Genomic DNA, 27,671 nt, shown 5'->3' on the forward strand with positions numbered 1-27,671 from the left:
TGTGAGGGGATAGGGGTGAGGGGATAGGGGACGTGTAAGGGAGGACAGGTGTGAGGGGACCGTGCTGAGGGGACCGGTGTGAGGGGATAGGGGACGTGTAAGGGAGGACAGGTGTGAGGGGACCGGTGTGAGGGGATAGGGGACATGTAGGGGAGGACAGGTGTGAGGGGACCGTGCTGAGGGGACCGTGCTGAGGGGATAGGGGACATGTAAGGGAGGACAGGTGTGAGGGGACCGGTGTGAGGGGATAGGGGATGTGTAAGGGAGGACAGGTGTGAGGGGACCGTGCTGAGGGGACAGTGCTCAGGGGATAGGGGACATGTAAGGGAGGACAGGTGTGAGGGGACCGTGCTGAGGGGACCAGTGTGAGGAGATAGGGGACGTGTAAGGGAAGACAGGTGTGAAGGGACTGCCGTGAGAGAAGACTGGTGTGAGGAGATAGGGGACAGGTGTGACAGGAGACTGATGTAAGGGGATCGTTGTGAGGGGACAGGGGACAGGTGCTGAAGGGACGAGTGTGAGGAGACAGATATGAGAGGGGACTGGTGTGAAGGAACAGGGGTCAGTGCTGAGCAGATGGGACAGGTGAGGGGACGGGGGGCAGTGCTGAGAGCACAGGGGACAGGTGGACAGGGGACAGTGTGAGGGGACAGAGGACAGGTTCTGAAGGGACGGGTGTGAGGGGACAGGCCCTGACTGCCTTCCCCAGAGCTGCTTCCTGGGAAATCTCAGCAGAAAACCCCAGCAGTGATGTCCCGTGAGTGTCAATCCAGCCTCCAGTCTGGGGAGGGACCACTCAAAGTGGCTAAAGCAGAAAAATCACAGCTGAGATAGTAAAGAGGGAATAATATCAGACTGGCCAGACCAGAGAGAAAAATAATATGTTAGTGGTGGAGCAACCAGAGTTCCACAAGAGCCAGTCTGTTACATGGTTAATGACTTTTGCTTTGTAAAGTTGAGTTTGGATGGTTTTCCCTAATGATACTTTGATATTTTGCTTTCAAACTTGTAATCCTCTGTGATTGAATCAGGATCTCCTGTGTTCTCCTCGCAGAAAGCTGGGATGGTGAACTCAGAGAGTCCTCTAGTGGAAATGCTGCTCACCCTGCCCAAACACCTGGTTTCCTTGTGTCTTTTAAAACCTTTCCAAGCAAATAAGCTCTCCAAGCAAAAGGGTTGCTTTGGGGCTTTTCTCAATGTATTTATATCCACCATTGGGCAACATAACCCAACCAGTTTGAAAAATGAACCAAAACAAGGAGACACATCTGTTAGGGGTTTTGTTTGTTTGTTTGTTTGGGGGTTTTTTTTGGCTACCTGGAGTTGAGTGGTCATGATTTGTATTTTGAAATGGAATACTTAGCCTCCTGCTGTTCCATGTGTACACCTAGATCAAGTTTTTTCAGGCACATTTAGCACTTTCTCAGCACTTTTGTGGGGCTTTTGGGGTTTGTGTGTTGGAGAGTTTGCAGCAGTGTAGCTCTGAGGCTTCTTTCGGTGTTTCTACAATCTTCCAAAATACAAATAAATAATAGTTGACACTAGTTTAATTAGCAGTAAAATTGAAAAATTTATTCCCATCAGTCGAGATGTTTTCTCTGACACCAATGAAATGCACCAAATGGCTTCATTCATCAGTCTTTAATCTGAATTATTTGTGTGTCCACTGCTAATTTTTTCTTAGTGGGAACTGTCAACTGGTTTCAAAATGGGCCCTTAAAGATTTACATGTTCCAAATTTCTCTGCTTAAAATGGAGAGCATTATGTAAGACAGGTCTACAAACATAATTCTTTCAGGTCAAGGTAGACTTTGATCTCCATGTCATGTCAATTAAATGATTCAGCTCCTTGAGCTGTTGGATTGGGAGATAAAAGGTTCTTCAGAACTGCAATCTGAAGTTTTATGTGGTTTATTGCTGTTATTTTCTTCCAGCACAACTTTACCAAGGAGAAAAGCTCAGGTATATTTTCAGTGCTTGATGAAAAAAATCTCAACCATAATATTTTTACATCTCACAGAGATATTTTGTAGTTGCTCACTTAGTATCCATGCTGTTGTTTTAAATGTCTTGGTTTGGGTTGGTTTTTATTTTCATATAATACAAGACTGTTTAAACAGTTGCATTTCTCAATACATGCTTCCCACTTCTGGGCAGATGGCATTTTTTGGAGAGGACCTGGGCTTTGCTCTGTGCATCAGCTGACAAGGTTGTAACTGGTTTGAAACACAACAAGTTGTAAATCTAGAGTGGATTCTTGACCTTTTTTTCCCTCTCTTATTTTTCCAGATGGCAAGCATTGCACTTTTGTCTTCTACCAAGCCATCCTCACCTTAAAAACTGCAATATTTCTGTCTACTACATCTAGATTTGACGAGCTGACAGGCTCCTACAGGTAATTTAATTTAATTTAATTTAATTTAATTTAATTCCAAGTGTAAATGAGATAGCTAAAATTTTAGTTCTTTTAAAAAATCACTATTAGAATCTTTTCATATCAGATCTTTTACTCTGAATAGCAGTGATCTGAAATTATCTGTTTGAGAAAGAGAAAGCTAAAAAGGGGTTTTTTTACAAATATTTCAGTTCTGAAATTCTACATTCAACATCACCATCCAATCATGCCACAGATTAATTGTAGCAGTGAATACGTGATTTATTAAGAATCTAATGTTGGTAGTCCACCTGCTGTAGCCTGGGAGTCTGATGTTACCTCCTTCTTGAATTGTCTTTTTAACTTAGAGCTGTGAGCATTCAGAGTGCTGCTTTCTGAACATTGCCCACTGTTTCCTGGCACTCTTGTCTCACAATTCCTTTAGGGATGTACATCCGCGCGTTTCCAGCAGATGGCAAGAGATTCCCAGGCAACTCTCTGGGAAACACGTTGTGTAGATGATGCTTACGAGTCCTACGTCTTTATTTAGCGCTTCAGGGTGTTGAGAACGGTCCTTTAAACATCAGTTTAAAAGGAAAAAAAATGTTTGGGTTAATGATGGCATTAATCTAAAGTACAGCTTGAGCCATCAGACACAAAGTACTTGTCTGTTTCTGACAAGGCTGACCAAAAAACTCCTCCCTCCCAAACGCTCCAATGAAAACATCATTATGGCAGCTACTTCTTCAAGACAATTGTTGCAAAAAAGGGGCAATCAGTACTAATTTCACCTCGGTAGAAGACAGGTATCCTATTAGTACTTGAATTCATGATTCAAAATCTTCAGCTATATTAGGACCTTTCAAGTTTCCGAGGTTTTAAAGATTTAGTAGAGATTAAAACGATGATTTCAGACGGTGAACTTAACAACAAAGAAGTTGAGAGAGACAGCTCATATCTACAAATGCATGTGAAATGTGAGTAACCAGTTCTGTATCACTTTAGAATAGAAATGCCTCCCCATAGAATGTCTCTTTAGCAGATCAATCCAGCAGCATGTGCAGGCTGCTCTCCAGCCTACTTACTCTCTTCTTTTGCCAAGGAAGAGACTAGATATTGTTTCTATTGAAGTAACTGGCAGTGAAATCGTTGGGTGCAGTGGGAATGAATTTGGGCCAGATGCCACAAAGTTTGGATAAAAATAATAAGGCAAAGCATTAATATATTTGAACATAAACTGGAGTAAAGCAGATATTCTACATAATATCAGAAATCACCATGGCAATTCTTTGTAGATTTTCTTGCTGGCTTGAATATTAGTGTTTTTCTAGCCTGTGTTAAAATAGACAAAATGAATAATGTTTCAAGACTATTTTAAGCCAACACCTCCCTTACTTGTCTGTCTTATATAAGATAGAAGCAACCAGAAGCTGACTCCCTTGTTGACACCTCATTAGCCAGGAGGAGAAAGAATTCTATGGGTAGCCCAAACTACATATCTTTAAAAGCAACCAAACCCAAAGCCAAACCTTTGTGATTCTGTATTTACTTTTTCAGGATATTTAAACAACCTGTTTAATTTTACAGTACTATGTGCACTGTCACTTAGAAAGAAAATATAGGACCTCCTGTCCTTTATGTATATGCACAAACAAGCTTGTGTATGTAAAAGTTTCACCCACAAAGATGAAGGTAGGATAATCTTAAATATGTCTGTAAAAAACGTAGTTGGTTAAGATGTACAGAAATAGTTCTTTTGTATTTGTCTAAAGCTGGAAGAAATGTAGCAATAAAGGAAGAACAGCCTGGATGGAATATTATACCAGATGTTTCACAGATTACTCTGTATTTCATCATTCAGTCTTTATTTAATCTTAAGGCTGTAGTAATTGTAATACTGGAATAGCTCAATGGCCTATATATTGTTTTGCTACTTCCAGCTCTGCCTATTCCAATTGGCCAAAGCTGGCCAATTACTTATTACTGTGGAAAGAAAAATGTTCTCCCCACCCCACTTGGTAACTCCATGAATGAAAATTGAGTTTTATGATATTTGTGCTGCTCTCCTTGAGATTACTTACCCAATAAACAACTAATGCAGCCTGTATTTGTTAGTAACTTATGTTACCCAGTAACTGTGTTAAAGATGTTTAGACCAAAATTAGGAAGAAGAGTCTCTTTAAGAGTGTGGAGAATTTGAGGCATGACTTAAACTATCTTTTTCTCTCCATTGCATATATGGGGTTAGCAGTGTGCAGTGTAAGAGAGTGAAACAGGGAGAAAGAGTGTGTTTGTGTGGGAGTGTGTTTGTGTGGGAGTGTGCTGGTTAATTATCACAGGGTTGAGTTTCTTGCCTTTTATGTAATAATCATTGGAAGGTACAAAGGTTTGCAAATTGAGACTTTCAGCCTCCCTGTTTTTCATACCTGGGTGATGAGATTATATTGGTTTTGCCTGATATGTTCTTGCGCCAAAGAGAAAGAAAATTTCCTCTTCTTTTCCCCTTTCCAAGTGGAAAAAAAAGGGAAAGAGAGCTGAGGATCAAGTGAAATAGAGGTATTGCAAGAGTTAAAGAAAGGGATACATTTCCAGAGGTTTCCACTGTCTCAGAAATGTGGGATATTTGGATTTATTTTTTTTTACCAATTTTTTCATGGAACAGTGAATTCCCAATAACATCTGATTAGTTCTGTTGGTGCTATATTTTCTGACAGTCTGGGCTTGACTGTCTTCTCAGATTTGTTTTTACTGTGCAGGATTTAGTAAAAGAAATAGCTGTGGCACAGAGCTGGTATAAGGAGAGAGCAGATCCCTGATTCATTATGTAATGAGGGGCTTAGATCCTCAAATTAATTCCACTTAAAACACAGTGCCTTTCTCATCTATCTGCCAAATCCATCCAAAAACACATATTCATTGCCAAGTTTTTATTCAGTTTTCATTAGGAAGAATCAGCTATGTTTGTAACATATATTGCACGCAATATTATTTTAATATCAAACAGGCTTTCAACCATGGCAAGTGGTTTAAGCTGCTGTAATAAACAGGGCAGGAGGGAGTTGCTTCAGATATTTTTTTTAACAAAAATATTCTCAGAAACTTTCAATAAGCTTTTTGTTATCTTTTCTGCTTCAGAGACAAATGTACAGGGTGCTGTTTTCCTCCTAACGAGAAGTGCTTTTCCAGGGTAATGACTGGGAGTATTTAAAATCAGAGCAATCGTATTAAGTGTTTTGTTGTCCCAACACCAGAAGCCTCATTGAGCTAAATTGGTTTCGCTACATTATCTATTGGATTAGCAAACCAGTTAGGAACTGATGTGAGAGTTTTTACTCTAACTGGGATAAATGCTTTCATTTTTACCCAGAAACAGGACAGACATTTCTGGTTTTTAACCTCTTCATAGTGCTGTCACTATTAATGCCAGCATTACTTTCAAACTAATGCAGTATCTTGCTCTTCTTCGTCTTTCATCTTGTGCTTTCTGATTCTTTTCAACCTCGTGAGGCAGCAATAGCTATTTTTTCACATCAGTACAGCAGTGTGCATAAGTGCCCCCCAGAAAGCTCTCATGAACACACAATGGCACTTCCTCTTCTGTTGTCAAGGCCAAAGGAGAGTTAGGAAACCCTTGGGCACTGAAAAGGCAGGATGTCATTATGGGATGAAATCTCTACGGTCATTCTGATTTTCCTTCTAACGCATTTTATCTTCCAGTTCAATAGTTGGAATGCCTATTTTGTCCGTTTATAGAAGCTCCAATTTCTGTATATCTACATTTTATTAACACTTCACATTTAGAATGATTACATTAACACATATCCCACTCTTTTTCTCACAGACATGCCAGTCCATAGAGCAGTACTATAAATTGCTGAAAGGAACACAAATGCTTTCAGGTGCAGCACAGAAAAAGTGCCTTCTCATCTGTCACATAGGTTTTTTTATGGCACTAGTACAACCCATCCAAAGTCAGCATTCAACTGACTTCAAATCTGGCTTATTTCACTTTATTAAGGGCATCATGAAATTAGAGTTGAGTAGAGAATTGTCTTTAGGTGTTAATAGATCTAAAGTAGTACTGTCTGGGGATTTTCAAATACAATGATTTCAAATGAAAAAAAATAAGTGAAGCACACACAAAAGTATAAAAGATTCCAATTTATGCAAAACTCCAATCGATTCACCCTACTCCTGTACTGAAATGTCTCCTTGAAAGTTTGAATGGCATCTGATTTTTCTGTTTCTGGCTCTGGAAACCAATTTAAGAAAATCTCCCTCTTGTTGATGGAGGTGTTTTGTCTTGTGCTACTCATGCAAGTGCAGCAACAGCAGCTGAAATTCCTGTTCTCCCCTCTGCTCCCCTTGTTCCTGGGATGAACATGTTGCCATAGGTGTGCTCACAGGGCACTTTTCTGACTCCCTGCAACATTCTGAGATTTTTTTTTCCTTTTATTTATGCTTCTGTCTACATCACTGTAGGTAGTCTGGCATTCTGGCTTTGGGTTTTTTGAGAAGATTGCTGCCACATTTTACTTTGATCAGCCACGCTGAGCTGTGCACCTTGAAGATCTGCAGTCAAACTACAGAAAAAATTCACTGAATAAATCTTCTGGAGCAGTCAGCAGGACATGCAGTCTGTGACTGTCTCCCAGATGGAGAAGCAACTAATTTTGTCCAATAACCCCATGTGATCAGTCAGTTGGCTGCAGTGTAAGGAGTTATGTCAGGTGCACAATTGCAAACTATTACTGCTGAAGTAATTAGATTAGACATTGCCTTTATAATATCTGCAGCCACCTTCTTGCTACTTATTCCAATAACCAGCCACTGTACACTAGAGGGACTAAGCAGTGCTTCCTTCTCTGCTCTTTAATAACTTTAATTCCAAAATCATGACTCTCACTCGTCAGAAGCTTGCTGTGAATATTCCTTCAGCTGGATTTAGTCAATAATTTCACTCTTAGAAGAAGATACTACATTGACAGTCTACGTAATAAAGTAATCTACTGATTTTAAACTAAGGATTATTTCTGATTTTTGCAAGTGTAACAAAGAAGGCGGCGGCACTGTGTTCTTTCTAAAGGATGTCGTATTTTTGTGGTGAAGGATCATGAAAAAAGCAACAACTTAGTAAGGAGAAGGCATTGTAAAGTCATGCTTCTGCTGCTTTTATTCCACTCTGCATGAAATCATTATATAGAACAGTAGGAATGATTCAGAAGAAGGAAGGAGAGGTTGAGTTTCTTTGGAGAGAGAGTGATTATGACCAAAAAACACACTTAGAAAAAAAAAATATAGTGTATTTCTGAAATGTAGCATTTCATCAGCATCAAGAACAAACAGTAAGAAAAATAAATTAGAAAGAGGAGAAGCAGGAGGAAAAGAAAAGAAGCCTGATTACCTGGATATATTTAAGAAGATGCAGATTTTCATTAGCTTTCTGGATAAGGTGAAACCTGAGTGATACTTTGCTTTAATTCAGTATGTGAGCCTCAGAAACTATGGGACATTGCATCATGTAAGTACAGGTTGGATGCACTTACCTAGTTGGAGGATAAGAGTTTCTGCCTCTCCTGAAGCGCTTTTCTTCTGTAAAACTCAAAGATACAGGAAAGAAATCATTATAGCAATTTTTCAGATAATGCAGTGAAAGGTCTTGACTAAGATTCCCCAGCAGTTCAGTGGTGAGATGTTGGAGCAGAGATGTTGGAGCAGAACCCAGGTGTCTCAGGCCAGGGTTGGATTGGTGAGGTCTTTGTGGAACAATTACAGCTTGGTGTCAGTTGGGGTTTTCCAGCATGCTGTTGGCTGATAGTTTTTCCATGATAACAGAAACTAAAGATTGAGGTGAACCTAAGCCTGACTTACAGTGGAGTATATTTTCTTTTACAGCCCAGTTCAAGGTCGTTATTTTTTCTTCAAAGCATTCTCTTACTTCACTGATATTGAACAAATCATAAATCAGTTCTAAAATGTTTTATCTTTCAGTGCTGGTCATGTGAAATCAAACCATAAATCACAGCTAAGTTAAGGCAGGAGGAATGCACACATGCTCCACCAGGATCAAATCCTCCTTTCACCCTTATTGCAACTATTAATTGTCAGCCACACGTTCAAGAGTCCCATCTTAAATGCCAGCAAAGCTCTTCTCTCATCTACAGCTTCTAGCTTAGTCCCTCTCCATGCTCCTTTCCATTGTATCTTTCAGCCTCTTGCTTTGCCTCCTCTTTCCCTCTCTGTCATTTCACCTCTTCTTTTGTGTCAGTCTCTATTTTTAAAACACCCTCTCACTTTCAAGGCAACAATATCCTCAGAATAAATTTCCCTTTTGTAGTGTCTTACATTGGCTTCCTACACTAACTTTATTTCAGTTGCTTTAATCCATATTCCAATATATTTACTGTGGAGATTTTAGAGAATAATTGTGAAACCAGTTTGTTGTGAGTACTGTGTTCACTTGCTGAGTTCACTGAGATTATTTACAGAACAAAGTGTTATTTTGCATGAGTTGGGTGAGAGATCTAGTCCTGAATTAAGCAGTGTGTATGAGGACCCATAAATTTCACTGTTGAATAATGGAAGTGAAGAGGCCTAAGAGATTAGGTCAGCCTCTGAATAAAAACAGCAGAAATATCCAAAGCAACGGAATAACTAAAGACAGTTATGAATTTTTGTTTTACTTCCCTCAGCTATTTAGGGACAGATTCAAAAAGGATATTTTCAGAGGCACACATGGTAGATTCTCACTGAAAATTAACAGAACAAATTCTAAAGTCCTTCCTGCAAATGGAGTCTGACTTCCTTCATTATCAAGCACCTTTCAAATTTTTCCCAATCCAACATAGGAAGCCTGAGCTTCCCCTGTGGTTCTAAATCACTTTTATCTATTTTGGGGCCTATTAAACTAATAAACATTTTTGTGTTCAAGTGTTTAAAATTTCATTAGCTTAGATCTGAAATGTAATGCAGTCATTATTAACAATTCAGTAGAATTTTATGTAGTATATTTTATTTCATGCTGTGACTAAGAGCATTGAAATTTTTCAGTACTTTATCCAAGACAAATAATATTTTAAGAAAAACCTCCACTCCCCTCTATTTCCTTTTATTTTGTTCATGAGATTTTTCTGATTAAAAACTTCAACTTTAGCACTACTGTTAAACCTAGACCAGCCCACAGATGCAGAAAACCACTCATGTGCAGAAGTGAGGAATTAGCTCTTTCATTACAAAAAAAAGGAAATTATCTGAGTGTGAAAAGCCAAATCTTCATTACTGATCAACTCTTGAAGTGGAGGAAAACCATGGTAATTTAAGATTTAAACTTTTGCTACAAATATGTACATATGAAAAGTTGTCTCATGGTATTACAGGAAAGAAAGAGCTGGAATTGTTTGGCAGGGTGCAGTCTTACTGTATCAAATCAGGTCAGCAGTAAATTGCTGCTTTTAGTAGGAATTCATAGCAGGACTTTCTTGACTTTGGAAGTGTCTTGAGCTTGTTGGAAAATATTTTGAGAAGAGATGCCTCAATTCAGTTTCAGCGAGGGCTTTTTAGCCTGTGGGTATTGTTCAGTTTGTAGGTCTTCGGATGAACTTTGCTTTTTTTGCTGTCTTTACATTGTGTATGCAACCCAGTATATAACATTGACTGCTGCAAAGGCTGCTGGGAACACGGCTCTGGCGTAAATGTCAATGGTGTCAGCATCAATGGGCTTAAAGAGGGACTTCAGGCCAGTCTTTTTGTCCAGTTTCATTCCCTGCTGCTGTTTTGTCTCTCCAGTTTCTATTTCTATTGTGCCATAAGATCCAGGCAGGCTTCTGGGAATTCGGTGCTGCCTGTTTGAAATGGCCAGTTCCTGGCTCACACCAGCTATGGAGAGGGAAAACAGAACAATGGCATTCTTCACGTTGATCTGCAAAGGAAAGAGGAGAACAAGGGCAGTTTATAGGGCAAAGGCGGTGTCATTCATCCAAGATATCCACGGCACAAATGTGGTGAAACACCTATGGGGTCCCTAAGCACTGCATGGGATTTAGCCCTTGCTTTGGCAGAACTGATGAAAGACTCTGTGCTACCACTTATAACTCTGGTTATGGCTTTACATGCTCGGAATTACTGAGGCACCATCGAGAACATTCTCAAAGCCTTCGTCTTAGGAAGAACTTGTAGAAAAAGGTCATGATGCAGGGTGACTGCTTTGGCAAAGTTATTCCCAGTATCACACCTACTGACCTCTGCACTCTGCCTTCTCGCCTTTATCTTGTTCTTCTGCTTTTTCATGTAGTCAGCATTGAAATGTGCAAAGGCATATTCCACCAGTGCAGCAAAGACAAACACGTAGCAGATCCAGAAGTAAACGTCCAGTGCCTTGATGGCAGAGGCTCGTGGAAGCGAGGATCGGGCACTGACCATCAGTGTGGTCATTGTAAGAACAGTGGTTATACCTGCAGAGTAGCATGAGAGAGAAATATATGCACTAACATACATAAATATATTTATTAATATGAGGCCGAGGATTATTTTCACAGCAAAAGCCCCTTAATACCGTGGCTTCTGATTTTCAAAACAGGGGAACTTGTAAAAAAATGCATTTGTGTGACTAAGGCAGCTTTGAACAAGTTATCCTTGGTTTTTTCCTAGATAGGAGAAATAAAACCCAAAGAATTAACCCTCAAACACTTTTACATCTGCACTGGCAACACTTATTCAGACATACACAAGCTCCAGGAACACATTTTTTCTCACTGTCCCAGTTCCTTCAAATCAATTCTTTCATTTCTCTCACAGTCATTGCTGCTTTTAACCCTCCCAAGGTGGCTATCTGCTGTTCCTTACTGAGACAGCTGCCCTGACAACATGACAGTAATTAAAACAGGAGGGAAATCTTTCAAAGGACCATCCCTTCTGCAAATGTAAACATGGTGGTCATAAAAACACCTTAATGAGGATTATCAGAGAGCATAATTACCGCCTGAGCACTCCCTTCCCCGTGAGTCCCCCAAGAGATCTGTTTTACCTAGTGACACCCTGGCAGGCACAGCTGACTGGCTGATCCAGAAGGACACCCACGACATGGCCACCAGTAGGATGGAAGGGACATAAGACTGGATGATGTAAACTCCTCGATTTCTCCGAAGGTGGAAGTGGAGACTGAGCCTGGGAAACTGACCTGCTGGAAAAGAGAGCAAGCAGAAAAGATACTGGCTGCGTGAATTACATTTAAATTGATATTAAAAATGACATTTCCTATAATGACACAGAGCTACGTTCTTTAACATCTTCTGGACAAGGATCACAAAAAGGTTTTTGAATGCTGTTCGATTGATGCTTCATAAACCCTGCACGAGGTACTGCAGCTTTCATCAGCTAAGAATAGGTCAAATGATTTGTCTCAGGTCATATCAATGCCAGATCTGAAAATAAAATCATGAGTCTTCTCAAATAACAGTATTGCTTCAAAATGTGTACTGTCTTATCATCTGCTGTAGAAAGTCCTCCAGATACTAAATTTAGATTTTTTAAAAGGCCAAGTTAATTTCAAACTCAAAAAAAAGCTTAGAGGAGATGTGCAGCATAAATGAGAATCTGAATACATGAAAGAGGATGAAAAATCAGCAGGAAAGAAATGACTCCAATCTTGTACAAACATTGCAATAAGCCCAGTGATAGACATACACACCACTGACTTCTACGGGGTAGAATTAGACTGATCTGACTGTACGTCATAAGCTTCATAACATCATGGGCTAATGGAAATTTTTCTCGATCTGAAGTTGCAAATTAGGTCAAGAAAATGTGAACTACACCTCAAGTGCTTTTTATCAAGTGCTGTCTGGCTACTCCACGCAGTATTTTGTCAAGCAGAGAGAGCTAAAGGACAGAGCATGCTACAGTGGCTACCTGGAGGCTCAGCAAAGAATGGCATTACTTACAAGTGGAAGATGAAGAAAACTCTTATCAGAAACATGACAGGTTCTTAAATTAGTTACTTAAGAAGAAGGATTTTCTATTATAGATAGAAAATAGATATTTTCTCTCTGCAGGAAAAAGTCAGATACTGCCCCTGAATTGAAGAAAGATTCTGTTACCAGATTTGAAGTTCATAATTTCTGTTGTGAACTGGTAGTTGGTAATTGTGAATTGAGCAAGCTGCAGCTTATCCAGCCCATGGATCTCTTCCTGGTTTTCTGACCAGTGGTAGACAATGTCCTCTGAAGAGTAGCCATCTGCCAAAAGAAAGCTGAGTAAACACAGAGTTCAAGGGAGAAATTAAGAGCTTAGAGAGCTCATAGTGGAAGTTCTCTAATTCCTCTCCTATGCTGATTTCCACCAGACACGATGCAAATGCACTGAGATTCAGTCTGGATAATTCCCTCTGCTTTGGAGAGGTGCAGGGCACCAGGAACACAACAGAAAGGGGAGATATGAATGAGGGGATTTACATAATATGCAAATCCACAGGAAATCAATCTTTCCTAGTTTTGCTGTTCATTGACAACTTGCTACTAAAGCATCCATTTGTTTAAAGAGACTTATTTCTGCTTGTTTCACTGAAATTAAAACCCTCAAATTCAATTAAAATATTCAACCCCCACCAAAACTCCCTGCAGAACTCGCTGGGAGAGAGAATGAATTGCTGGGACAATGTCTGCTGCCTCTGCATTTGGTGATTACATAAGTAAAACTGTAGATTGCTATTTTTGACAGGATAAAATGGTATTGTGGTTAACTGCCTAGAAAATAAAGTCAGTGACAAAAAAGAAAATTAGAAACTTGCATGAACAGGCCAAGGGATCTGCTCAGGATCTGCTATTCCCAGATCTCTGGCAACCTCAGGACCTGTAGGCTCCTTGATCTAAAAACCAGATTAATTTTCCCTGACTGGGTGGTCCCTGCTTGTGTCAGTGGTGATTTTCATTCAGAAGTATTAATGCTCATGGGAATTACATGCTGATCATAGATTAAATACAAGTTGGATAAAATGTAAATTTTATAACCCTCCTCTGTGATTACAAATGAATGAAGCCCATCCATGCAGTATTCTGATGGATTTCTGTGTAACAGATACAGGAATGCCAAGGCAAGTTAAAGAGCTATGTGAAGGTTAGTCACAATGGCATTCATTAAAAACAGGGAATCCTTTCTTTTCCCTATTTTTTCATAAATTAAAAATAGCACATCACATTTTGCCTGTGGGCTTTTCTACTTGTTCTCACTGGATTCAATACAAATCTCAGTAATGCCAGTGACTGTCACAACTGCACAAGGTTTCACATGAAGCACAAAGTTCCAGACATTTGTCAGCAGGACTGTACATTGTTCATCATCCCTAAATAAAATCCTAGAGTTTTGGTTTGGACCAGGGTTGAACTGGTATTGAAAAGTCCACAGTCTAATGCCCAACACAGGCAATGTAGAATTTCTGTTCACTCTAAACCCCAAGGCACCCCTTACATTCCATTGACTAAAGAAGCAGCTCCATCTATCTCAGTACCATAAAGGCAGGCTTTACACAAAACACAGAGGTACTCAGCCCTTACAGCTCTCCAAATCCAACATGCATTCCTGCTCATCCATTGGATACTTGGAAAGGTCCATGTCACAGGCCACTGTTGAGGTAATCCTGTTCGGAGCAACGTGAACATCAGTTAGTTACATTCAGACAGAGCCTTTTCCTCAGAACTCAAAAGACTGAGTGGAAAACTTTGAAACCTTAATACTAACAAAGGGAACTGTTTTCAAAGTCCTTATGGCTGTTGCCTGAGTCTGTGGGAAACCCAAAGGCAGAGGGAATTGAAGAAAGGTCAAATGACTTGTCTAACGTCAGAGGATTCTGCAGCTACTGATGATGATAAAAAGGAATTTTCTGATTCAATCTCCTCCCTTTCACTGTCCCCAAGATCACTACCAATACCTTAAGGGGGACGTTGGACTCACCGTTTCAAAGGTACACATTCATTATTTTTTAGAACATTACACAATTAACTTTCAATATAGTTACTGATTTCCAGCCACAGCCCTCTTTCAAAGTGAGAAACGCTACTTTGTCTGTGTGAAAGACAGGGAAGCTGAGCCTAAATCAGGCTCACAATTCCCTTGGAAAATAGCGAGAGAGTGGAGAACAGAATCTTTGCTCTGTATTCAGCACCTCCTTGACAGCTGACCAAAGCCATGAGAGGCTTCTCTCCCATTGAGGGCATTCTGGACATGATCAGTGTTGCCAAAGAGACCTTCCTGACTTCTCCTTATAAAGAAAAGGGTAGGAGATAGGAGCTTTTCTTCCATTTTTAATTAATAATTATTTTAGGAAATCATCTTAGGAAAGCTGAGTGATTATAGAATGTTCAAAAAGTTAACACACAACAGAGTATACCTGTACTGTTTGTCACTCACCTGATGCTGTACAAAATGACTCCATCTGGCTGGAGCCTGATAAGTTTGTTTTCCACAGTCACATCATGGAACCAGGCAGACTTGGCATTGACTATGAAAGTATCTGGCAACCAGAGCTTGTCCACAAACCTGCTGTCCAAGCCCAGAGTTTCGTTAGTGTGGTTGTAAGACAGACGGTCGTCTCGCCAGCTCTGGTGCAAAAATACTGTCATGGTGTATTCCTATGACAAGAGAATTCCCAGTTAAGAAGTGGTGCTGACAATGATAATGTTTTGGAACTTGGCCAAAAATTGTTGTCTCAGCCTAGAAATATACTACTTGCTTTCAGTGCAAATACATATTTTTATGCTTAGTCAACCAGGGAGCTGCCCCAAGCATTTGAATTTCGGTCATACGCTCTTACCATGGATAAGCTCAAGATATAAAAAGTGATTCAATACCAATATTATATAGAACACATTGCAAGAGTTGCATAGGTCTTAATGAAGGAAATCAGTTTATAAATCTCAATAAATACAACTTTTGGTTTTGAACCTTTGCTTTTTCTAAAGCAAAACTAAAAATCTGATACCGTACCATGTTCACTTCTGAGATGTGGTCAATGCTGGCTACTTCGATTGCCAGAGCAACGTTAACAGGAGGACCTGAGAAAAAAATGTTTGAATGGGGTGATTTACATCATCATAGTACCCATAAAAATATTAATGACCCCAGACTGTTAATTCTTACAGACAGAGTGAGTTCACTGAAGTGTTTTCCATTAGAAATTCTTAAAGCAAGAGTTTTCAATCTTTTACCGATTGTGCCCTCAATTTCCAACAGCACACCTCACTTCAGTGATAAGGAATACAAGATAAAATCACAACTACTGAAAATTATGGAATCCTTTCTGGAAATCACATTATCTAGTTTAAGACAGCATGACTTCAAGCAGATGCAGAAATTATCACCATGTAACGAAATATAAAATTCCTTCAACTTAGATGTCAACAATTTAAGAACTGCATCAGAAGCCTGTGTTGCTGTTGCACAGTCTGTCTCTTGTCAAAATCAAGCATATTGTTGCTTATTATCTTTTTCCAGCATCCAAGTAAAAGATAATCATAACTTTTTAATCCTTTAAAGTATGAAGTTCACATAAACGTCAGAAGGATTGCAAGAACCAAAGAGACATTATTTATTCTCCAAATCTCACCTCCAATCCCAGGCCTGAAATTTCGTGCGTACCCTTTCATCAAATCATCCAGGTTGGGCAACCAGGAGATTTCGATGTTGGAACCTATGTAATCTCCGATGTCACTCATAGCTCTGGGTAAAGAGAATAATTATCTTAACATTTCCCGTGTTTACAAACAGAAAAATGACAGAAAATTGAGGTTATTGACTTATTTTACACCAGAGACCATGTACAGTAGAATCAGCTATTTTGGAGACTTTTATAAGTAGGAAAACCCTTTCAGATATTTCTGTTTAAATCAAAGCAAATTTCAGGCAAGACTATGGCCTCTTTAAGTACAAGCACATACTTTTAAAAGTTTCTTTCTTTCCAAAAAAAAGTAGGAAAAATAGATTTAGAAACTTAGAAAAAGCATGAGGGAAACCAAGACACTTTGTATACTGCCTAAAATGCATCTGTGAGCACTGAAATGCAGCTGTGACAGCTTCTTACTATGGAACAGCTGAGATCAAGAAGGCTGGTGTATTGTCAAATGTGAGGGGAAAACAGGAAACACGGCACATCTGGAATTTGGAGAGCAGGCAGCAGGTTTTGGTTGGGAGAAGATGTGGGGTTTGTGCTCATGGTTCAGCCCCTCCCAGCAGTAAGGCTCCCTCTCTCAGTTGTCTCTTCTTGCCAGCCCAGTGATGCTCTCTGAAAACTTTAGCCCAGAGTCTTGTTGCCATTTGCCAGCACCTGGCAGCCGCCAGCCCCTCAGCCCTGGCACAAGCAGTGATGTGGATATTCCACCATCTCTTGCAAACAAAGACAAGGTTATGTTGTCTTCATGATCTGTTAAACCTAGCAGACTCCAGTTGAAGATCTGTGCCTGCTCACATTGTTCCTCTCGCTGCACTGTGATTGACAGGGAAGGAAGAGATAAATTACAGGCTGGGACAACATCTGCCACCCCTATTTGCAAAGAGAAGAATTTCCAGTGGTTTGAGAGGGCCTGTGACTGAAGCAAGTACTGGATCAAAGCTGCCTGAACACTGGTTTAGCATCTTCCACTAAGCCCAGCTATAAATGTGGCATTTGAGAGGTCCCTATGCCTTGTAACAGAAGAGAAATGGTTAAATATCCATGGAAGGCTGCAGAGTAATACACCACAAATACATTCTGCCTTGGTACTTACATAACTTTCTTAGAGTGTTCATGTGACATTGACCCACATAAAGCACATGGTTTTTCTCTCCAAAATATGCCAGCCTGGGCATTCAGCTCAGCACAAGCAATTATTGCCAGCACAGGAACAGAGCATCCTACAGTAACCAACTCTTCTTCTCAGAGAAGACTGACAGAAAAACCTTTGATTGCCTTGGTCTTAAATTTCTTGTCTGGACCCAATTATATAAGGAAGGAGTTCTGGGATTACAATGTGTAAATGTAAGTTTTGAGCAGCAGAGACACTGCAGGTTTGCATTAGCAGTGCTGTCAAAGCTTATGGGACCTCACAGCACAGGAACACTGCTCCAAGTGGAACTTTATTAGTTCCCAGTGAAATGTTATGTTAAACTGCATTTACGAGATTTCCATGCCATGAGCACACTGTTGTATGATCATCTCACATTACTGTCCCAGCTATTTCTCAGGTCCTTCTATCTCTTCTGAGGAAGGATCTTGGAACACTCCAAGACATGTTTTCAGCTACATAAATTGGAATAACATAATTGACTTAGACAAGGGCTTTGAAGATTTATAACAGATGTTGACAGAGGTTTTTTCCTTCTTTATTGGGTCTCATGAACTGAACTATAACACTCCTTTCTATTGGACAGCTGGTCTTTCAATCATCCAATCATCATTATTTACTTTAATTGAATTATAGCTTTACAATAAGTTTGTTTAAAAACATACTTTTGTATACTTACAAGTCACAGTCATAGATGTGGAATGGTGTTTCTAATCAGTAAAATGTCAGAGCTCCTTTTACATGTAAAGAATGGTACTCTATGTATTCCCCTAATTAGAGTAAATAACTACAACACAATTGAATGAATATATCTGCTTAAAATATGCTTGCCTTTTCAATAGAAGGTGTTGCTTTTCAGCTTCTGTTGCTAAAACAGCAACCAAGTTCAGTGAAGTGTTTTGAGAACAGAATTGAAGTCAGAAGGTGACAGCACTGGAGTGATGTATCTCGTGTGCCTGATCATGTTTTGACAAAGCACTTAGAGTGCAGCAGTTCTCCGGTGTCAGGATTCTATTTTACTGGCATTAAGGAAAGCCGTGGAGCTCAAGGGAAGTTAAAATGATGAGAGTTGTGTTAAAGACTGAGGGCTGTAGCCTGGCATGTGTTTTAAGCAGATTACAATCTAGAGGGAGTTTTACTTAAATATCCATGACACAATTAAAATAAATCTTGTTTCTATTATTAATAAAGCCTTAGGGTCAGATCATCAGTGTAACAAATGTGCTGAAGTTAGTGGAGCTCTATGCACTTCATACCAGGGGGGTTATTAAAGTATTACAGCTGAAATAATTTTATGGCTAGATTTACCATGTGGTGATAACTCCTTTGAGTCATTCCCCTTGACTTCTGCACATCACATCCAGTGCTTTAAAGTTACATGAAGGATGGTGGGAGAATTTCATTCATCCTCGATAAGCAGTTGGGATTATATATGGCCTAAAATATTATTCATTGTTGTACCTGAAAAAGGAAGACCAGCATAGAAAAGATGCATTGGAAGGGATTAACTTTTCATAGTGTAAGCAGTAAGGATGAAAAGAAAGCCAACTACTATTAGTTGATTCAGCAACTTCCCAATGCAAGCTGCTGTAAAGCTTGTTTTAGTAAGAAAAAGGACTTTGTAAAATTAAGGTATTGATTTGTCAAATCCAAGGGGTAAAAGAGCTCCTCAAAAGCTTCTCTTCAGTTTGCACCAGGCCAGCGTAGGGGGCCTTGCTGGCTGAATGGCAACAGTCCTGTGGACTTCCATCCATCTGGAAGTCATTCCCAAATCTAAGGCTGAAGAAGATGATCCACACTCTGACTCTGTACACATCTCATTTCAAGCAGATATTTTTGAGAATATTTTTGCATCTGTCCATATCTGGAGCATTGGGAGGACTTCAACTGAGCTCATCGAAAATAGATTGCTGCTCTCTAAACCATGAAAGCAACAGTGAGGGTAAAGGAAATCCCCACTGATGAACTGCACAAACATGTGGAGTTCTTCTTTCCCTAATACTGACACAGGTTAGGGAAAGCAACTCCAAGCAATGAATGTCACATGACAGAGCAAAGAAATGCATCTATTTCAGAGCTAAGTACTAGCAGTTCTAGAATAAAAAGTACACATCTCCCAAAATCCTTCCTATCCGAGCTGACATCTCCCTCCCAGCTGCTGCAGGACCAGGGCATCCTACTAATGTGGAGTGATCTGGGGGAGAAACATCAATCAACTTGGACAGCACATCTTTAAAGGGATGTGTCTTGTCAGACAAGCGAGGCATTAGCTCTATTCCAGAACACTGCTTGAAAACAGTTGCTAGAAGTTTATCATATTACTAGAAAATATCTGGCATTTAAATCACACCAAGGCAAGAGGCAATCTGTAAGTTTCATGTGAATGAGAGCACAACAGCAGCTGAGCAAGGGATAGTATTAGCAATTTCATTTTTGCACAGGAGTGCCAAAATCTCTGGGAGCCGTGCAAAAACCTCAGCATCTTTAAGTCAGTGGCCAGTGGGACACTGATTTGAGGCCACACTTGTCAGGAGGGTGCACTGACCTTCTGACAAATTCACAGAGCAGTAAGATGTAGAAAATCGCATTTTGCATCTTCTGTTTCTTCTTTAGATCTGCTAACCTGATTCTTTTGGGGATTGTGACATCGTTGTTATATGAATCTTTTAACCTGGTAGATGGAAAAGAACAATTTGACTGGAGGACTGGGATGGAGTACATTTCATTTTGATAAGCATTTGGGACAAATGTCCCAGATGTCCTCACCACTGAAGAAAACTTTTCCTTGGGAAAAAGACAAGGAATATCCTGCAAGGTCAGTGAACAATCTGACCTCTGCCAAACTCCAGGATTATCCAGAGCAGTATGTGTACCCTTCCCATCTGCCATTTCTGACTGTTAGGGAAGCTCACTGTAAATATGTTTTGTATTTTGAAATGCAATTGAAAAAGCATTAGGCTTAATTCATGGCAACCTTTAGAACATCAAAGCCTCTCTGGCAGTTTTAAGCTACAGAAAATGGACCACTCTTTGCATACATTCACGTGTTAAAGCTGCTCTGTTTCCACAAATAGAGTAAAGGGCTTAGGAAAACACACAGCAGAATGATAATTAAATGCAAGAGTTAAAAGTCACTTAACAAAGCAGAAACTTAAATACAAAATATACACCTATTTTAATTAGAGAATTAAAATCTCTTTCAGTAAGGAATTACGAAGTACAGACACACACCCCAAAACTCCTATCAGAAGTGCTCTTTCCCCACACAAATGAAGAAATATTTCCCCAAGCGTCTTTCTGCAGATGATCTGCTTCACTGTGGCACATTTATTATTGCAGCATCCACAGCATCTCAAACCCTGATAGAATGGTGGAAGCCACAGTCTTTGTCCCAAGGACCTGGCAATCATTTAAATGCCAAATTCTTTGCCACTAATCACTGTCTCAAGCAGATCTAAAACCACTATTTAAAAAAAATGTTTACCTGACAAAAATGCGCTGACTTAGGTTGAATTTGACTCATTCACTTCAGTCAAACAGCACACATGACAGAGAAATTGCTTCACACACAGCTAAAACACCCTGGAAGGGTATTCAGAAATGCTATGAGGAAGCAGCCTGCATATATCCCCCACTTCCCTCCTCTGCCAAACCACAACATTATTTTCATTGGTAGTTTGGCCTTTGGGAAGTCTTTTGTCTCTTTTGTATCTTATTGATGCATTTCGGAATGACCAAAATGTTCTTTCTTTTTAGAATATGTTTTTCTTATATCTGTCATATACAGTGCACAGAACTCAGGAGCAGAGAATTTAGGGGGGTTGGATGGCCTCTATCATCATAATTGGGAATCACATTGCTTTTAGAAAACAAAATCAGAGCCTTAAAATGAAGTTATTGGCAGTTTTGCCCATTAATATGCTGCCATTCATAAAAGCATCTCGTACCAAAAATATTTTTACTAATGCAAGCATAAAATTTAACTTGAGTTCTATTTAACTGATCCAAAGTACACATATAAGCAAGGCTACTCCCTTTTTACAAGATTAAACAGTGTCCTGCCGTAGCCACCCTAAATCCTGAATCCAAACAGAGCAGCTTTCCTTGACCATGGAATGTCTCACACTTTGGCATATTTGGAAAACTACAAACCGAACAGTTGGAATTCCAGAAGTTAGAATTTGCCTTGCCTGAGTCTGCCATGAGTAGATGTATTCCTAACAAACAACTCATCACTACTGTGTAACTGGAGAAAGAAAGTCAATTAGGCAATTAATGATAAAATAAATAATGTATCCAACAAACACATATCCTGACAGTTGCTGTGCCTAGGAGCAGACCTTGAAGACAGAGGCTGAGAAGACTGACTCTTCCTTAAAAATCTCTTTTTTTGGGTCTTATGTACTCAAACATCACTTTTGAACCCACAGCCTCAATGCTAATCCAAGTACAGAGGGAGAAGCAGTATCATTGAAATTATGGGCAAGATCAGGGTGCCCTTAGGCAATAAGCAGTATTTCCTCTGCCTTCACTGTAACACTGGATTGCTTCAGAGTCTGAGGATGTCAGGATCTGACCCTGGATAACAGATTCAAGGTCACAGGATAAATCATTCTGTGATAAATCAATCCTGACTAAGAGCAGTTGACTTGACACTTTCTCTAAGCAAGATTTTTTTCATTCCCAGTGAAAAAACCCAGATCTCCCTGATTAATTCCAAAACCTCTAACAATGTTGTGTTTTACTACAGTTACCACTTTGCCTCTTCCACTCCTCTGAAGCTATTACGGACGTCTATGAAGCAGATGTAAGACCCTTTTGATGCCACAACCACCCCTGCTCTGGGGGGTGTAGGCATGTTTTTACATGCAGCAAGTTCTTTTTTACTCCCCCCTCTATTTTCATTGCGTAATCATGGCAAAGCTTTCTCCACATCCAGCCTCCAGATCTGGAGAGAATAAGAATATACCGAGACCGTCGCTGGTTGCCTAGTTAACACCTTCGGAGGGAATGTGACTGAGAGCTGCAAATGTATATCTTTCTTTACAAATTATTATTTAAAGAAATGGTTTGCATCCTCCAAACATTTTTTGCCCTAAGATCTCTGATAGTCTCTTCCTGTTAACCCAAGTTCAGGAGACTTAATGAATGCATTAGAAAGGAATGGTTGTATTTTGGGGTTTTAATGATACCTATGGAGGCCCTAAGCAAAGCTATTCAGCTCATACCCCACTGGTTGTGCTGGGGTTTATGGAAGAGTTTCATGTTGAAGCAGGCCCCTACCGAGCTGCCGGAGGGGCTGAGGCTGAGCTGGGATATGCAGTGCCTTACAAGAAGTGATTGCCCCCAATTTAGAGTAAGTGCCCTCGGGAAAAGGCTTCCAGGAGCATCCTGTTAAAAACACAGCCCTTGACTACGCCAAGAAACTGCTGCTCAACTGGCAGAAGTGCATCCTCGGCTAGGGAATGAAGAAAGAAAAAACTGAAACAGATGAAGCACATTAAGGAAACTCTTCAGTCAAGGGCCCTTTTTCTCCTGAGCGCTCACTCAAAGCAGTCCTGGCCCGTAAGTGCAGCAAGCATCCCTGGGCAAAAGTGGGAGCCCCAGCCAGAGCTGGCATCACTCACTCCAGCTACACCGAGAGAACGGCTGCCTGAGGCCAGTCTAAGAAAGAATGATAAGATGTTTTCTTACCTGATACACCTGTGCTGTTGGGTGCACAGTAGAATCAAGGCAGGAAAAACCCAGGTAAGAAATTCCATTTTACTCCCATTTATTAGACAGCAGCGACCAAAACCCAGGTTCCCTGGCTCTCCTGGCAGCTCCAAAGCTCCAGTGGCGTTGCCATCCTTGCCTGCTGCGCTAAGTTGAGGCTGAGTTTAAAGCGATGGATGGTTGCTCAGCAGCAGCAGCCCCCACAATCTCCACAGTGCCCGGGAGCCATGCAGGCAGCCCGGCACGGGAGCAGGGAGCAGGGCAGCTCTCCTCTCCTCTCTTCTCCTCTCTTCTCCTTCCCTCTCCTCCGCTCCTCTGCGGGTGGCTCAGTCCCTCCCGGCTCTGCTGCCCTGCTCCCGCATCCCTCCCCTGCCGCGGGCTCTTCCTCCGGCCGCTCTGCCCGCCTGCGAGGCTGCTTGCCGAAAATAACCTCCAAAAGGATAGATTAATCCCACGGAGCGGGGTGGGAGCAACTCAAAGTGCTCCGGAGCCACTAATGTCCTGCGCGCATCGTGCCGGGGAGGAGCAGGAGGAGCTGCAGCCCGAGCCGAGGGCAGGGGCGGCCGGTCCCGGGGCGCTCGGGGGCGCGGAGCCGCTGTGCCCGCTCCCCACGGGGCATGTGAACCGCAGGCACCGCCGCTGCCGCCGCCCCCCGCCGCCCCCCCGAGCTCCTGGAAAATCCCGGCGGCACCCGGGCACCGCAGCTGCAGCCCGGCTTCCAGCATCGCTCCGAGCGCCCCGGCAATGGAGCCGGGGACCGTGCCGAGGGAAACTGCCGCCTCTCCGCTGTCTGCGCGCTGTCCCGGCCCGGCGGTACCACCGAGAGGGGCAGAGCCGGCAACACAAACTTCTGCCTCGCCGCTCTCGGGCTCCTGAGGGGCTTCTCTACAGTGAAACGCTCGGAGCAGTTCACAGCTCCATCCCGGGCTGCTCGCGCTGCCATCGTCCAAGCTTCCACCTCTTGTGCCTCGCGAACTCCCGGGACCTCCGCTGGCTCCCGGGCACGGCGGCTCCCGGCACGGGGCCAGCGGGGACCCGGCCACGGGGCTCCTCGGGACCTCGGGTTCATCTTGACTTGCAGGTCAAACTCGGTTTTCTCCTCCATATTCGCTCTTTCCTTCTCTTCCTCCTCCGCCTCCTCGGCTTTTTGGTGCTGTTCAATCTCGAATGACAATTTTAAAACCAACCCACAAAGGAAACAGTGTGAAGGAGACATTTTCAAGAAATTAAATCATAAACCAAAAATGATTGTGCAGGTACCTTAAGCTAATGAAAGGAGGCACCTGGGGTAAAGTGTTGGATTCATCTTTTTGTCTTCTTAGTTCTGTATTGTTATTTAGTACCAGCATTTCAAATGGCTACTGAGGGGTGGTGGGTGAGGGGAATAACAGCCCCGTGAGATCCAGGAGAACAGATGTTCACCATACACACACAAATGCAATACAACAAATATAAGCATATCATAAACCTGTGAGAATGATGTAAGGTGTTCTTTTCTTTCTCATCTTTTCCTCCCTCTGCCCATTTCAATGGCAATCCTGCAGCTAACATCCAAAAAGGAGGAAAAGACAAAAATTTTAGCTCAGGGAGTTGGATTGTTGCATGAAAATTGGGGTATTTTGAGGAGGGAAACGAAAAGACTTTTAACGGAATTTACCTGGCGACACACAGAACAGAATGATTTTGCCTCTCTGTATAACAGAACACATTCACACCTTTTGGGATATTTTCAGTTGAGATTTTTTCATATTTTTCCTACTCTTAAGGCTGATGGTCCGGTGGGCTATGTACCTATGCTGAGAATTCCTCGGTGTTGTTGTCCTCTGGCTGGACAGCTGTCACCTAATTTACTAGTCAAAAAGAACAGTTTTCTATGTTTTCATCATAAAAATAGCAAAAAATCCACAGAGGTGCTTTGTACATTTGGATTGAGCATGTCTGTGTGGATTTCATGTGTGGGTGACACATATGTAAGTGTGTAAATTTGTGTGTTGGTATAAGCACACCATGGCAACCCATGCTCTGAAGGGACAAACCTTGCTACAAAATTGACCACTGACACAAGTAAAAATACAATGGCAATCGTAAAAGATATATGTAAGTTCTCTCAGATAAATAAATTACGTTTTATCTATAAGGGCCTTGATTATATCCTCCTATTATACAGAAGAAGAACAAATGTTTGGTCATTCAGCCTTGGATTTAGTTGGTTTTGTATACAATACATATTTAAAATAGACTGGTACATATATATATATATATATATATATATATATATATATATGCACACCCCACTCAAAATAAATAACTCCTATTGCCAAGGGGAATAGAGGAGATAAAATAATAAAGATCAACAATACATTTAATTTCCTACAATTCTAGCTAAAGGTCCCAAACTCATTACAGTCAATGACAGATTAAAAATGCTAAGACATAGATTAAGAAACTATTAAAATTGCCATTAAAACATCAAAACAAAACAAAATAAATAAGCTCTCCAAATCTTTCTCATCTAATCCTCTTGAAAATAATTAAAGCTTTCCTTTAGCTTTAGCTACTGGCTGGGAACTGTCAAATAGTCTTAAAAAGATGGCCCATGATACTAAATGTTTCCTAAGCCTTTTTGTCACTCTAATAAACTGCTGCTTCTCCTCAATCCCTATGGCTGCAGGCAGCAGCTTTCATGGAAATGCCCTTCCTATGATCCGACCTTGCATGTGGGGCTCAGCACGGCCCTTGGGACTGTGTGGGATCACTCCCTGCTCCAGCAGGACCAGGATGTCAGGCCAGAGTTACACAGCTTGGAACAAGCTTTGATCTCTGCTGTAGTAAAGCTGTAGTAGATCTGTGAAAGCAACAGAGTGGGCCTTAAATCAGTGTTTCAGTCGTATCTGACCATGCCAGGTCAAATGTTAACAGGCTCCACCCACATCTGGACAATTTTCTAATGACATTTAATCACTACTATTTATTAAATCATTAGTTGTTATTATTACTATATCAACAATTACTAATTCTTGAAGTATTTACCTGACTCAAGTAGTAATAAAGGTCACAACTGTGAAGTGTATTTTACTACACTGAAACCAGAAACCCACATTTTAGTATCTGTCAAGTGTTTTTCTTCTGGAACATGTAACAGGTATGAATTTTCCCTGATCACAGTCATCCATACGTCTGTAACTGCTACCATACAATCATTTATTGGATGGTGTCATTTGATGGGATTGAGGAGAAGCATGCTCAGTGATTTGGGCCAAAACCCAAGTTTTCAGTCATTTATTACTCAGGATTTTGAGACAATATCAAAGGATACTATTTCAATATATTTTACAGTTGCACTGCATTACCTGGTATTCTTAATAGATCATTTTCTAAATAGAACAGGTGGTTTTACTGCCAGCAAAATAAAGATGTCATATTGTCATATAATTTTTAGAGGCAAAAAATGTACCACAGGAATAATTAGTCTCACCCTCCCATGATTCCACCTAAGCAGCTCGTGAAAGACTGTTGTGGCAACATCGCCAAATGTCTCTAGATATATAAATTACACACATATGCCTATTTTTGTAAATGAGATTTGGGAATATCAGTAGCAATTGCATGGTGGGAATATTTAGCTCGTTTCAGAGGTTGTACTGTACTTGCACTGTATGAACATCCCACAGCCCCAACACAAAGGTGTCTGTATTTAATCAGTATCTGGATAACCACAATATTAATTTCCCTTTCACCTTAAGTGCTAGGAATATAGTTTTTATCTGTTTCCAAATGTTCTGTAGAACATCTAGTTCCTCCCTCAGTCTGCATAATTTTTTTTATAATCATGAAACGTATTGCAGCCAGACACTTTGCCCTCCTTTTCTTTTCTTTATGCAACAGATTTGGGATGAAATTTCCCACTTTGCCCCGGAGCCAGGGCTAATTCCAGGACCAGGATGATTGTTTTACCCCAGATGTGTTGCTCTCAGGGGTGAACTCCCAGCTGGTGCCATCCCAGGTCATTCCTCCATGAAGTGCTCTGATAGCAAATGCCCCTCTCATTCTTTGTCCATACATCTGTAAGGATGAGTCATTGGGAAGATGCTTATCAATGTTTGCCATTATTTACAGTCCAACAAATCAATGTTTGCCATTGTTTACAGGCCAACAGCGATCCCTATCAAACAACAGGGGCAGACAAGTTGTGTTATGTAATTGATATGAACCACCCTGCCAAAATGCAGATTCCATTATTGGCACGTCTTCCTGCCTAAACGCCAGAAAGCTCCATATATGAGCTCCTGTCACCTTGGAAACGTTCGGAAGGGAAATGCCAACTGCCTGTGGAAGCACAGTATGCAGCCATACAGCAAAATGAACTGGCCAGCTCTGCTGTGTTTCCCACTGGTCCTGAGGTGGTACTGAAGGAACTTCACAGAAATGCCTCTGAATTTAACCTCATGAGAACAAAACAGCAGGAGTCTAATTTGTATCTGCTCACTGTTTCCCAGTTTCTCCGAGATGGATCACTGAGGTCCAGAGCCCACAAAATCTAGAAGAGCTGCATCAACCAAAGCCTTTTTTGTACATTTCTTGGAGCTTAAATCTTAAAGATTCACTGGCTTTAAGTTGATAGACATAAATTGTAGATTGGGAGATAAGAACTTGGCTGAGGAACCTTAATTTCCCTTAGAGGAACTGCAGATATCTTCTCTCTTCTCCCATCTATATGAGAGATTAAAATCTACATTGTCTTTCCCTAGAAACACATTATTCACCTGACACAAAAT

General features: G+C 40.9%; 2 protein-coding genes across 4 annotated transcripts; one reads left to right on the plus strand and one right to left on the minus strand.

Moving 5' to 3' along the window:
• Positions 1–9,364: 9,364 nt before the first annotated feature.
• On the minus strand, positions 9,365–23,358 carry GABRD (gamma-aminobutyric acid type A receptor subunit delta). 3 transcript variants are annotated; one of them, XM_069034928.1, is made up of 10 exons: positions 22,876–22,952; positions 18,490–18,642; positions 15,969–16,081; positions 15,350–15,417; positions 14,774–14,994; positions 13,921–14,003; positions 12,469–12,606; positions 11,397–11,552; positions 10,613–10,824; positions 9,365–10,292 (listed from the first exon to the last, which is right to left on the minus strand). In XM_069034928.1, the coding sequence occupies exons 3-10, from the start codon at positions 16,075–16,077 to the stop codon at positions 9,993–9,995; spliced, it is 1,287 nt and encodes a 428-aa protein (XP_068891029.1). In that variant the 5' UTR covers positions 16,078–16,081; positions 18,490–18,642; positions 22,876–22,952; the 3' UTR covers positions 9,365–9,992. The 3 variants fall into 3 exon arrangements, with proteins under 3 accessions (XP_068891029.1, XP_068891028.1, XP_068891027.1); XM_069034927.1 differs by lacking the exon at positions 18,490–18,642 and having other exon boundaries at positions 11,397–11,549; positions 22,876–23,358; XM_069034926.1 differs by lacking the exon at positions 18,490–18,642 and having other exon boundaries at positions 22,876–23,358.
• Positions 23,069–27,671, plus strand: LOC138121428 (uncharacterized). Its single transcript, XM_069034929.1, has 2 exons — positions 23,069–23,977; positions 27,045–27,671. Exons 1-2 carry the CDS (start codon positions 23,069–23,071, stop codon positions 27,153–27,155), a joined length of 1,020 nt encoding a protein of 339 aa, XP_068891030.1. The 3' UTR covers positions 27,156–27,671.

Source organism: Aphelocoma coerulescens, chromosome 21, assembly GCF_041296385.1.
Source record: "Aphelocoma coerulescens isolate FSJ_1873_10779 chromosome 21, UR_Acoe_1.0, whole genome shotgun sequence".
Taxonomy (NCBI): domain Eukaryota; kingdom Metazoa; phylum Chordata; class Aves; order Passeriformes; family Corvidae; genus Aphelocoma; species Aphelocoma coerulescens.

Excerpts from the sequence above, each read along its gene's own strand:
- LOC138121428 (XM_069034929.1), top strand. The coding sequence starts at position 23,069 with ATGGATGGTTGCTCAGCAGCAGCAGCCCCCACAATCTCCACAGTGCCC. Across the intron at positions 23,978-27,044 it reads GGGTTCATCTTGACTTGCAG|GCCAACAGCGATCCCTATCA; the intron begins GTCAAACTCGGT and ends CATTGTTTACAG.
- GABRD (XM_069034926.1), bottom strand. The coding sequence starts at position 22,943 with ATGGAATTTCTTACCTGGGTTTTTCCTGCCTTGATTCTACTGTGCACC. Across the intron at positions 14,995-15,349 it reads ACATCTCAGAAGTGAACATG|GAATACACCATGACAGTATT; the intron begins GTACGGTATCAG and ends CTCTTGTCATAG. Across the intron at positions 10,293-10,612 it reads CGAGAAGGCAGAGTGCAGAG|ATCAACGTGAAGAATGCCAT; the intron begins GTCAGTAGGTGT and ends TTTCCTTTGCAG.